Here is a 13,930-nt window from a genome sequence, read left to right as displayed (position 1 = left end):
AATTGGAACAAAAGTGAAATTATGTCGATAAAACCAAAAGACTCAACACATCTCAGGAAATTCCCCTTTAAAATAGCTACAGAAAAATTCAAATATTTGGGAATTGAAATTACTAGAAATTACCAGGATATGTTTAAAGCCAATTATAATCCCCTACTTAAGAAATTAAATAATTTGATTAAATTCTGGAAAACACTTCCGATGTCCTTAATAGGCAGAATAAACGCTATAAAAATGATTTTCTTACCACAAATTCTATACCTATTTCAATCAATACCTATATATCTCCCAAAAAAGTTTTTCAAAAAATTGGACTCAGACATTACAAATTTCATATGGGATTATAAACCCCATAGAATACAAAGAACACACCTTAATAAACGAAAAGAGTGGGGGGGTCTAGCGCTCCCTAACTTTATGTATTATAATTGGGCAGTAAATATTAAAAATATGATTCACCTGCTGGACAATTCTGCCCAGCAGGCGGACTGGATTGTAATGGAAAAAGGGGATTGCTCCCCGAGTAATATAGGAGCGATTATCCTCTCACCAATAAATCTGAATAATAAAAATTATAATAAAAACCCAATTATACATAGCACAATTAGAACATGGAAACAAATAAAACAGAATCTAAAATTAAGAAACCTATCTCTCTCAATACCAATAGCCAATAACCCATCGTTTAAACCATCAATCATAGACAAATCATTTATACATTGGGAAAGAATGGGAATCAAAACGCTCGAAGATCTGTATGAAGTGGGAAAATTACTATCATTTCAACAACTACAACTGAAATATAATTTGAAAAATAACCAATATTTTAAATATCTTCAAATTTGTGATTATTTGAAAAAATACACAAAAGACTATCATAATATGCCTTCCGACTTACTGGATGAAGCAATGAAGACAAAGGCGGAATCAGCTAACTTAATATCGTACTTATATAATATCATTTTAAACATAGAAATACCCACAACAGATGGAATTAGAAGAGACTGGGAACAAGAATTAGCTATAAAAATTTCAAAAGAGAGCTGGGATAAACATTTACTACAGGTGCATAAATGCTCGATCAATGTACGACATACGCTTATCCAATTCAAAACATTACATAGACTATACTATTCAAAAACTAAATTAAATAAAATCTTTCCCAATGTTTCACCAATCTGTGATAAATGTTTGTGTCAAGAAGCTACCATAGCGCATTCTTTTATTTTTTGTACAAAAATCCAAAAATTCTGGCATGGAATATTTGATATTTTTTCAAAATTAATTAAAATAAAACTGGTACCAAAACCAGAATGGATCATTTTTGGGATATCGGAAGATATCCCTGAATTAAACGTGTATCAGAAGAATTTACTCAATTACGGGCTAATAATGGGAAAAAAGCTCATACTTAAATTCTGGAAAAATGCGCCCACACCAACAATAAAAATGTGGATATCAAATATGTTTGAAACATTACATCTGGAAGAGATGAGATTCCTCTTAGCAGATAAAGCAAACCAATTCCAAAAGACGTGGTCTCCGTTTATGGACATATTACAAGCATGAGGTGCAATAGTAATTTTTTAAAAATAAATAAATAAATAAATGGTATCAGGGCCTGGCATTGGGAGATAAAACAACAAAAACAGACTTGGTTGGTAGTCTTTCTGCGGAGTTTAATGTTATAATAGAGCGATTGTCCTTACTTTCTTTTTCTTTCTTTTCTAGGGTCTACTTTCTTACTTTACTTCCTTCTCTAACTTCTTTTCTAAGGGGCTTTCTTTTCCCAACACTCTTCTGCACTTCACAACTCTTGCGCACCTTCTTTACTTTCCTTACTTCTATCTTTTTCTTAAAGCTTTAAAAAAAAAAAAAAAAAATGAAGCGGTACAAAAAATGTATTAAGATATATGTGTTGTGTGTTATTGTAATTTACCGTACTTCTAATAAAAAAAAAAAAAAAAAAAAAAAAAAAAAGGTGCATATTATTGCTACTCTGGAGAAAGGTACAAAATGCTGGAGTAACTCAATGGATCAGGCAGCATCCCTGGAGAACCATAGATAAGGGACATTTTGGATCAGGACTCTGGGAACATCATCTATCCATGTTCTTCAGGGATGCTGTCAGACCCGCTGAGTTACTCCAGCATTTTGTGTCTTTCCTTGGTAAACCAGCCATCTGCAGTTCTTGTTTCCGCATTGCTTCTGTGAGGGCTGCCACCTTGTCATGGTGGATAAGCCTGCATGAGCATAAGATCCTGAAGCTATGGACCTATGCTTCTGGTAGGATGATCCATGACAGGCAAGTCAAGAGGGAGATTAATGACAAAGCACAGCCCAAGAAGAAGACTTCAACAGTGAAACAGATGGAGTATGGTGGCTGACCAAGAGGTGGAGCACCACAATGGCAGAGAAGGTTGGAAGAAGGCTGCATTAGGGAGAAACGCCCAACTGTTATGGAGTCCATGTCGTTGGGGCCAGATATGTCTCTGTTAGGGACCATGTGGTAGCTGTTCACTTTTATGTCTCCCCACATAAAAGTGTGCAGTTTTCGTCTCCTAATTTGAGGAAGGATATTCTTGCTATTGAGGGGAGTGCAGCGTAGGTTCACCTGGTTAATTTCCGGGATGGTGGGATTGACATATGATGAAAGAATGGATTGACTGGGCTTATATTCACTGGAATTTAAAAGGATGAGAGGCTATCTTATGGAAACATATAAAATTCTTAAGGGATTGGACATGCTAGATGCAGGAAAAATGTTCCCGATGTTGGGGGAGTCCAGAACCAGGGGCATAGTTTAAGAATAATGTGTAGGCTTTTTAGGACTGAGATGAGGAAATACTTTTTCACCCAGAGTTGTGAATCTGTGGAATTCTCTGCCACAGAAGGCAGTGGAGGCCAATTCACTGGATGCTTTCAAGGGATATGGGGCGAAAGTAGGAACAGGGGTACTGATTATGGATGATCAGCCATGATCATACTGAATGATGATGCAGACTCAAAGGGCCGAATGGCGCACTCCTGCACCTATTTTCTATGTTTCTATGTTTCTATCATGCCCAGCCATCCATCTGAAAAGCTACCAGGCGGATAATCAGACTCGACTAATTGTTTGCCGTCGATGATCATTATAGAGCCGAGAACCTTGCTATATTTATCAAAATTAATTACTTTTTCAGTTATTTGTAATGATTATTTAAATACATGCGCAGTTTGGAATTCATTGGTATTTGTAATATCTGGGAAAAATATTTCATGGGGATAAATTTAATGCAAAGGTTTTGTCCTCTGTTCACCAACCACCCACGCAATTAGAATGCCTTTGTATTCCACGTTGGATTTCTCTCCTTTACTGATCAAGTTTATTCATTACTTTCAGTTCAAGAATGTGATTCTAATTTACAAAAGAAACACATTTATTCTCCAATGTCACTTTGGTGACACAACGGCTTTTCAGCTGAAATGAGAAACAGGTTTTATGCAGATACTGTATAACTGCAGAAACAAGATGTGAGAAGGCAGAAATTGAAATAAATCCAATTGATATATATGTAATGTTGCAACCCCCTGTCATCTCATTGGTATTAATTCCGGTAATAACTGAAATTACAAATTTCCATCATAGGACAAGCTTTAGGTAATATGATTTTGCAAAGGAAAATTATTACTTCAATTAAGTAAAGAAGCCAAAATCACTGCATTTCAATAGAAACATTAACTTTGGTTAAAGATCTGATTTTAAGCTGACATTGAATCAAAAAAGATAGTTTAGTAGTGATGTTAAAATGTAGTAAAGTGATTTTCTTACCTCAATTTTGCATGAAGACCATTCACCGAAGACCCAGCTATAACAAGGCTTTACAAGGCAAGGTCGATATTGAATTAGATGGGAGGAGCAGGGCCTTCCCTCTCCATGGGTCTTTTGTAGCACATGTCTGGTACGTTTCATTTGACCTAAAATAAGATTGATTTTCACACTAAACCATCTGTCACTGCTGCAATGAAGTACAATGTAGTGTATTTTCAATGGCACTGGAATACTTGAAGTATATGCACCATTTTTTTTTCATAGCTGGTTGGTTCAATAGCCATGATCATAACTGAAGTTATTACATTGAGCATCAACAGCATTAATTAATTAATAATAATAGACTAAAAATAAAGTATTTTAGTCGTAATGCTTTAACATGCAGCACACCTGTTTTATAAATGGATTGGATTATTATAATTATGTAACATTTAATATATTTAACACATTCTTAATACATTTTTACTGATTCTTAAGAATCTATAACTTTGGCCTTATAAGAAAGACCAACATCACTTTGATTATTGGATGAACTATCTCTTTGACACTGTATCAACCTTTAACTTTGCATAGGCTGATATCATTTTACCTTGTTTGCAACTCGTAAACAAGGTAAAACTTCCAAAATAGATGGATAGTATAAAACCTGGGAATGTGGTAATCAGTGAAAAGCTTGGCACTAATTATGAAGAGGGCAGAAGTGGACTGGTGGAATAAACTGATACACGCAAGGAGAATAGCAAAGAGAAGCATATTTGCAGGAAGAATGATGTGAGGTAATACAGAATAGATGTTACATATCGAAAATAAATGACTAACGGGCCGGTTGGATTCCCCACTCTTTCGCATTTTCAAAAGGTATGCGAAAGAGTGGGGAATAGGATAGAATGGATTGTTTTGCAAAGACCTAGTACAGTCTCAATGGGATGAATACTTTTCTCTGTGCTGCAACAAATAAAGGATTTTATGATTTTAAGACCGATATAGCTTTTCACGTTAATGATTAGCACTAAGTATGATGGAGACATAAGAGACTTTAGATGCTGGAATCTGGAATGAATCAACAAACTAGTGGGGAAACTCAGTGGCACAGGCAACATCTGTGAAGAGAAATGGACAGATGACATATCAGGTCGCAATCCTTCATCTGGTCACCAACTGCATCTACAGCAAAGGCTTAAAGTAAATGTTAAAATAATGGAAGGCAGGAAAGTAAAAGGATTGCAGCAATGAAAAGAGGAACTGATGAAGGGTCTTGACCCGATACTTCAACTAACTAATTCCGTTCACGGCTGCTGCAGTTCCTCCACCAATTTGTTTTTTATACTCCAAGTCTGATGTTCAACAAAAGCAAAATACTGCTTGTTGAAATTTGAAAAGAAAGCAGAACGAGCAAAACACTGCATGCTAAAATCTGAAAGGAAAGCAGAAATTGTTGAAAATATTCAATAGGGTGGGCGGCATCTGAGAGGAAGAAAAATGAGTTAATATTTGTCTGGCACTTTCTCAGAATTTTTAAATTTGTGTTGAATGATAAGCATGTAAGTTAGAGTCTAATAAGATTCTGAATTTAAAGACAGTAGAAACCACTGCCATTGAATTATCAGTGGTCCATTTATACTTTTAATATCAATAATTCTTTCACCTAGAATAACTGTCCAGGCCGATACTAATCCATACCTTTGTATCATCAGGTCTTAGGCACACTCAATATTGCAACCCCCCTCCCTCCCCACAGGTCATATTTAAGTGAGACTAGACTGTGGGACACGTTGGTCCCTGTCACAAGGGAGGCCCTGTCCCCTAACACAATATTCCACCACTGAGCCATAGCCCCCACCTGCGCATGATCGGCTGACAGGCTCGCACTAACGGCAGAAGTTAATTTGAAGTTAATAACTTCGCATTTAATATTTTCATTACCTTGCCATCCCTCTTCCTACTCCTATCCTCCTCCATTCCCCCTCATCCCCCAGCACTCCCTCCCCCTCATCTTCACCCTCCCTCTTCTTTCCCCTGACCTCCTCCCCTCCCCCACTCCCTCCCTCACCTCTCCCTTCCTTTCCTATCCCCTACCCTCACTCATTCCCTCCCTCCCTCCATAAACTCTCTCCCCTTCCTACCCTCATCCTCTCCCTCCATCCCCCCTCCTCCCCCACTCTCCCTCCTCACTTCCCCCCCTTTCTCTTCCCTCTCCCTCCCTACCCCGCCTTTCCATCAATCCTTCCCGCCCCTCCCCCCCCCCCCCCCCCGCCCCCAGTCTCCTCCTCATCTCCCCAGGATCTTGATGTAAACCACCGCTGGCCCCGTTTTCTCCAGCAGGGTGGCGATTAAGTTGTACTTGAGGTGGGGGCTGTCGGGGGGGAGCGTCATGGAGCTGGGGGTGGTGGAAGGCTTAAGGCTGCAGCTGTCTGGGGGGGGGGGGGTGGGGTGAGCATTCTGGAGCCAGAGGAGTGGAAGGGAGAGGCCGAGGAGGCCCCGGTTTCCCGTACCCGGTCTCTCGTCACCCTCGGACCTACCCGGCACGACATCTCCCTGCACTCTCCTACCCCAGCCCAGGCCCCAGGGGGGCAGAAATTAAAATAGAAGTACATTTACCCGTGGAGCCGTTGTGATGGGAAAAAAGATGGCGATTCTGAAATTCTGGAAAGGCCCCAACTGCGCAGGCGTAGCTGAGGACTCGTAGGGTGCCCTTTGTGATGCCAGTAAACATGCGCATGGTAACCCTCCCCAACTGCACATGTGCATGTGGGGGTGCTGTTTTAAGTTAATTTAAGTTTTAAATGTTAATGACTTTTAAAATATATTAGCAATCTGAACAAAACTTGTTTAATTTACATCACAGGACAATGGTGAGTAAGGTGGGCCAAAAATGTAGCGCTATCATGTACCGTTTTTGTGCAAATATAGGTACAAACAAACAAACAGACAAACAAACAAGATGAATATTTTAGTAATATATTGATTAGCAAACAGCAGAGATCTGCAGGGTGCTCACAAGCAGTATATCTGCAAAACTTGAAAGACTTACCACTGCATCTGCAGCCGAAGGTACAAGAAAGTATTAAAAGAGGGAAGGAAAGGGAAATGAGAGGGGTGCAACAAAAAAGAGGTATCAAGGCAAAGAGCAGGGGAAACTAATCATTCAGCACAAACTGCTTTTATTTTACAATGGAGCCTGACAGACCATGCATGCACCTTTCAGTCAGGATTCCATAAGGTGCATGGATTAGACCCCTATTGTATTATCACTGCCAGTCCAGGTATCTGGTTTAGCACAGGGTTTTTCAAAACTGCATTTGGCCCATTATTTGCAAACACAAAAAGATTGACAATATTTTGAAATCTAAATTCTTGATTTATCTTTTTTACATAGAGTCATAGTCATCCAGCGTGAAAACAGGACCTTTAGCCTAACTTGCCCATGCCGACCAATGCCCTGCGTTTTGCCCATATCCCTCTGAACCTATCCTACCCATGTACCTGTCTAAATGTTTCTTAAACATTGCAATAGTACTTGCCTCAACTACCTCTTCTGGCAGCTCATTCCATACACCCACCACCGTTTGTGTAAAAAAAGTTGCTCCTCTAGTTCCTATTACGTGTGCATTTACCCAGTCTATTCCTCTCATGATTTTGTACACCTCTGTAAGATCCCCTCTCGTCCTCCTGCATCCAAGGAATAAAGACCTAGGCTGCTCAACCTCTCTATGTAGTTCAGGGATACTGGAAATGCAATAGGCCACACACAACACTCACAACAATCTTTACATTTTTGGATCATTGATCTGAAATGTTAACTGTTCCTCTTTTCACATATGCAGCTCAGCCAACAGACTTTTTGCATCATTTCCTATTGTATACACCATGATAGTGTGTGCTTGTTTGTAGCTCATCCATCGTCCCAACATCACGAGGATACAAATGCATGACATCTTAGTGCTGGCTTGGAGCTATCATGTTAAGCAGTAATAAATTAAATTCCTTTCACGGAAATAATAGTTTTTGTGCCACTCATCTATTTGTTCCCAAATTAATTGCGAAAACATATGGTTTAGCTGTAACTTTGAGGTAAGAGTTCTCATCATTTCCTGAAGCGTGACAATTAACTGTCAGGGAAAAATATGCAATAGAATTGAGAGGAAAAAAGTTAAATTTACAAGGCCACCATCTGTGGAAAGCATGAAACTGATGATTAACAAAACATAATGCTTTAGTTATACAGAACATCTTGATCAAGCTTATCAAGTAACCTGCATAGAAATGCTTTCTTTAACCTGCTTGCTGTAGTGACGGACCTGGCGGCCACGGTAGCACGGTGCTGGAGTTGCTGTCTTACAGCGCTTGCAGCACCAGAGACCCGGGTTCGATCCTGACTACGGGGCAATGGGTGCTGTCTGTACAGAGTCTGTACGTTCTCCCCGTGACGGCATGGATTTTCTCTGAGATCTTCGATTTCCTCCCACACTCCAAAGACGTACAGGCATGTAGGTAAATTGGCTTGGTATAATTGTAAATTGTCCTTAACGTGTGTAGGATAGTGTTAATGTAGGGGATCACAGGTCGGTGCGAACTCGGTGGGCCAAAGGGCCTGTTTCTGCGCTGTATCTCTAAACTAAAGTAAGATATTGTCAAATAGTGATGCAGATTGTAAATTAGGGACTGATGTAAATGGGCAATGGTGTACACATGTAGTTTCAGCTACAAATAAACAACATTAAAAAAAAAAAAGTGACTCTCTGATCACAAACGTTATTTGGGATTATAAAACACATAGAATCCATAAACGACATCTATGTAAACCCAAATAAATTGATGGACTGGCTCTCCCCAATTTTTGGGCAACAAATATTAAAAATGTAATCTATTGGTTGGACAACACATGCCAACAGGTAAAATGGTTAATAATGGAGAGAGAGGATTGCTCGCCTTTTAATATAGGCGTGATTCTTCTCTCTCCAACAAAGTTGAAGAACACACTATATGATAAAAATCCAATTTTTCACAGCACTCTACGAATCTGGAGACAAGTAAAATCAACTTTTAAACTAAGAAATGTATCTCTTCTCTCACCAATAGCTAATAACCCTTTGTTCAAGCCATCTATTATAGATAAAACGTTTACTTATTGGGAAAGAGTAGGAATTTAAAAACTTGGAGATCTCTACGAGATGGGAACTCTTCTGTCATTTCAGGAATTACAGTCGAAATACCACCTGAAAGGTAATCAATATTTCAGATATCTTCATATACCCATGACTACCAAACTCTGCTGCCAGATATATTAGACGAATGTATGAATAGAAACTCAGGCAAACAATTTAACATCATATTTGTATAACACCCTTCTAAATATAGAAATCCCATCGTCAGATGCAATTAGAAGAGACTGGGAAGAGGAACTAGGCCTAAAAGTTCCAAAAGATACATGGGAAGGAAATCTTTTATATATACACAACTGTTCGATTAATGTTAGACATACTTTAATTCAATTTAAAACACTGCACAGACTCTACTATTCAAAGACTAAACTGAATAAGATATTTTCAAATGTATCTCCTATTTGTGACAAATGTCTCCTTCAAGAAACAACCATAACACATTCCCTCGCCTCTTGCATAAAACTACATAACTTTTGGAAAGGAATTTTTGAAATTTTTCTCTAAAACATTAAAAACAAAACTGGACCCCCATTATTCTTGGAACATCAGAAGCCTTCCCTGAGCTATCATTATTTCAGAGACGTTTCCTTAAGTATGGCCTGATAACGGCGAAAAAACTAATACTTAAATTCTGGAAAAATACATCTGCCCCTACTCTTAAAATGTGAATTACAAACATGTCTGAGACGCTACATCTTGAAAATATGAGACTTGTCTTAGCAGAAAAACCAGAGCAGTTTTCGAAGACATGGACACCATTCATTGATTCATTACAAGGTGCAACACAATTTTGGAATTAAATCGAATTACGTGTTGGGTGATGGGTGGGGAGAGATACGAAGCAGATATATCATCACTTTTTGTTTTTCGTTCTGTTTTTGTCTTTTTATTTCTTTATATTTTTCTTATTTCTTTTACTTCACTCTTTGGCTACACCAATTCGGTAGTCTAGGGTTCTATACTTGCACATTCACTTTCTCTCTCTCTCTTGCTTTTTCTCCTTTCTTCTTTCTCACCTTTAGCTAAAAATTAAAATTGAAGCTGTACAATAAATGTATTTTGTACACTGCTTCTAATAAAATAAATAAATAAATAAAAAATAAAAAATTTGTTAAACGAGTGTCTCTTGGGGAAAGCAACAATTTTAAAAGAACCTGAGTCGGCTTTTCTAATTTTAACTTCAATTTAATCATATTCTTACAGAACTTTTGTAAGTTAAGGCAGTCAATTTTCATTTTTTGACTTGCCAGCGAAATAATCACTTTCATCTGGAGAGAGATAATTAACAAAATAATCACAGGCCACCAAAAGTAGTTGAGAAGCAGCAGTCTGCTTAATGAGGTCCAGGTGGAGAGAACCATGCTCATTAATTGCCTTCCCTCGCCATCCCGATGTAGGACACGGCATACTCGTGCCTAAATGCTATTGATTTTAAATTTATATACAGAGTTGATAAAATTTCTGATTCATTTTTTGGGAAACATTCAGCAAAGTAACGATTAGATTGCATTGCAATTATTGTAAAGGTTAAGAGGCCTTTTGTGAAATAATGTTTCCATGCAAGCGTGTGTGATTTGATTTTAGTCTCAAAGTGTAACGGTTTAGTGGCTGCACACTGAACAAGACGATATACTCTCCACAGAGCAGATTACCGATCTGCTGATAGCAGTCATGGCGATGACTGCTGCAAAGTGAAGCACACTTGGACATGTTGTTGCGTACTTTGTATTACAAACACAGAGCTTTTAATGGGGCACATGCTCTGGAAGATTTATCAGTAGAGATTTTTTTTATTACTCATCTCCAAGCTAAAATTGAAAACCAGAGAATGAAGGCACAGCTGACAAACCACTTACACAAAAATGTTGGAATAGAAAATCAAGCATAGCCTAGAATCTAAAGTGCTCGCTCATTACATATTCCTCAATTCTCACGTAATGTATTTCTGAATTATTCATGATGTATCCAGGGGTGGCCAAGTAGGTGAAAAATTGGGGAAAAACTGAAGATAGCAGTAATGGAGATTTACCGAGATGAGAATTGAACTTTAATTAACATTTGGGCTACAAAGCCATAAGTCATTAGAGACAATTCAACCCTTAAAAATGTAGTTGCTAGGCATCTACTAGGTGGAATATTTAGATTATGAGAGTCATTAAAATAATGATTTAAACTTAATCATGTGGAATTTAACTACTTATCAATTACCAATGTACACTTAAGCATTAAACAATAGCCTATTTAGATTATAGAGGGCTTCTAACCTCAAGCCTTTGGTGTTCCACTTTATGAATTTTGCTTTTAAACTTAATTCCCTTCATCAATAAAATTAATTGTGCCTTGTGGGCAACAGTAGATTATTGGCGTTTTGTCACAGTGTGGAATTCTAACTTCCTGACATACTAGAAGTGAGGTGGAAGGTAGTGGATAAAGGCTCATGTGATGTCCCAAAGATTCAAAATCTTCTTTGTCTACTTGTGGCATTTCAAACCAGCCACTACATTAAGACAATCAAGATTCAAGATTCAAGAGATTTAAGAGAGTTTATTGTCATGTGTCCCTGATAGGACAATGAAATGCTTGCTTTGCTTCAGCACAACAGAACATAGTAGGCATTGACTACAAAAAAGATCAGTGTGTCCATATACCATTATATAAATATATACACACATGAATAAATAAACTGATGAAGTGCAAATTACAGATAATGGGCTCTTTTAATGTTCAGAGTTTTGTCCGAGCCAAGTTTAATAACCTGATGGCTGTGGGGAATTAGCTATTCCTGAACCTGGTTGTTGCAGTCCTCAGGCTCCTGTACCTTCTACCTGAAGGTAGCAGGGAGATGAGTGTGTGGCCAGGATGGTGTGGGTCCTTGATGATACTGCCAGCCTTTTTGAGGCAGCCACTGCGATAGATCCCCCCGATGGAAGAGAGGTCAGAGCCGGTGATGGACTGGGCAGTGTTTACTACTTTTCGTAGTCTTTTCCTCTCCAGGGCGCTCAAGTTGCCGAACCAAGCCATGATGCAACTGGTCAGCATGCTCTCTACTGTGCACCTGTAGAAGTTAGAGAGAGTCCTCCTTGACAAACCAACTCTCTGTAATCTTCTCAGGAAGTAGAGGCGCTGATGAGCTTTCTTAATAATTGCATTAGTGTTCTTGGCCCAGGAAAGATCTTCAGAGATGTGCACGCCCAGGAATTTGAAGCTCTTGACCCTTTCAATCATCGACCCGTTGATATAAACAGTACTGTGGGTCCCCATCCTACTCCTTCCAAAGTCCACAATCAGTTCCTTGGTTTTGCTGGTGTTGAGGGCCAGATTATTGTGCTGGCCCCATATGAACAGTCGCTTGATCTCTCTTCTATACTGACTCATCCCCATCAGTGATACGTCCCACAACAGTGGTGTCATCATCGAACTTGATGATGGAGTTTGGACTATGACCGGCTACACAGTCATGAGTATAGAGTGAGTACAGCAGGGGACTGAGCATGCAACCTTGAGGTGCTCCCGTTCTGATTGTTATCGAGTCTGACACACTTCCACCAATACGAACAGACTGTGGTCTGTGAATGAGGAAGTCGAGGATCCAATTGCAGAGGGATTCACAGAGACCTAGTTCTGCGAGTTTGGTAACCAGCTTGGAGGGGATGATTGTATTAAATGCCGAGCAGTAATCAATGAATAACAGCCTGACATATGAGTTTTTGTTGTCCAAGTGGTCCAGAGCGGATGGAGGGCCAGCGAGATCGAATCCACCGTTGATCTGTTGTGGTGGTAAGCGAACTGCAGCGGGTCCAGGTTTTTGTTGATGTAGGAGTTGATTTGTGCCATGATCAACCTCTGAAAGCACTTCATCACCACAGGCGTTAGTGCTACTGGTCGATAGTCATTGAGGCACGTCACCATACTCTTCTTGGGCACTGGTATAATTGATGCCCTTTTGAAGCAGGTGGGAACCTCAGAAGTGAGAGGTTGAAAATGTCCATAAAAACTCCAGCCAGTTGGTCCGCACAGGTTTTTAGAACACGACCAGGTATACCATCAGGTCCAGGCACTTTTCGAGTGTTCACCCCTCTGAAGGATTTCCTGACGTCGGCCTCTGCGACTGAGACTGAGATACCATCACAGTGAAAGGGGGCTCGGGATGGCACATCAGTGTTCTCCTTATCAAAGCATGCGTAAAACGCATTGAGCTCATTAGGGAGTGATGTTTCGCCGGCATTCGAGCTGCCTGCTGGTTTCGCCTTGTAGGAGGTGATTGCATTCAGGCCCCGCCACAGCTGCCGAACATCTGCCTCATCCTCCAGTTTGGAGTAGAAGACCCTTTTGGCCTTTTTGATGGCCTTACCAAGGTCTTATCTGGACTTCTTGTAGACCACTGTATCATCAGACATGAATGCCTGGTGTCTGGTCTTCAGAAGAGTGCGGATCTCAAAGTTCATCCAAGGTTTCTGATTGGGAAACACTCGGAAGGTTTTTGTAGGGATGCAGTCCTCCACACATTTCTTAATGAAGTCTGTAACTACTGAGGCTGCACAATTGCTGTGCATCAGCATCAAAGATCAGCCTTGCTCATTGCATTCCCCTGCTGAGTTTCAAAGTATGTCATTGTGAGAGAGCATCCATGTTGATAAGGCTTTTGAACTATGTAAAATATTGTTCCAATATAGTCATGTGACAGGTTAGGAAATAAAACTACAAATTGCTTCATTTTTGCAATTTTTACTATAAAGCCTCTGCACAATCTTAAATGAGAACTTCTGCTGTCAGAGGTAGAAATAATTGTACCAACATTCTCAGAGTTAGGTGACAATCTGTACTCTGATATTCCAGAAATTGAACATGTTAGTAAGGGTCTTGGTGAGACCACACCTGGAGTATTGCGTACAGTTTTGGTCTCCAAATTTGAGGAAGGACATTATTGCCATAGAGGGAGTGCAGAGAAGGTTCA

The 13,930-nt window shown here is 39.5% G+C and overlaps 1 protein-coding gene across 1 annotated transcript in view; it reads right to left on the bottom strand.

Annotated features, from left to right (window-relative positions):
• Positions 1–13,930, bottom strand: part of thsd7b (thrombospondin type 1 domain containing 7B) — a 789,171-nt gene that overhangs the window by 79,763 nt on the left and 695,478 nt on the right. Inside the window, exon 21 of the mRNA XM_033024685.1 lies at positions 3,815–3,960. Coding sequence (XP_032880576.1) covers positions 3,815–3,960 — 146 coding nt within the window. The remainder of the gene's footprint in view (positions 1–3,814; positions 3,961–13,930) is intronic.

This window comes from Amblyraja radiata, chromosome 7 (assembly GCF_010909765.2).
Source record: "Amblyraja radiata isolate CabotCenter1 chromosome 7, sAmbRad1.1.pri, whole genome shotgun sequence".
Lineage (NCBI taxonomy): Eukaryota > Metazoa > Chordata > Chondrichthyes > Rajiformes > Rajidae > Amblyraja > Amblyraja radiata.
This window is presented reverse-complemented; position numbering and strand designations above follow the sequence as displayed.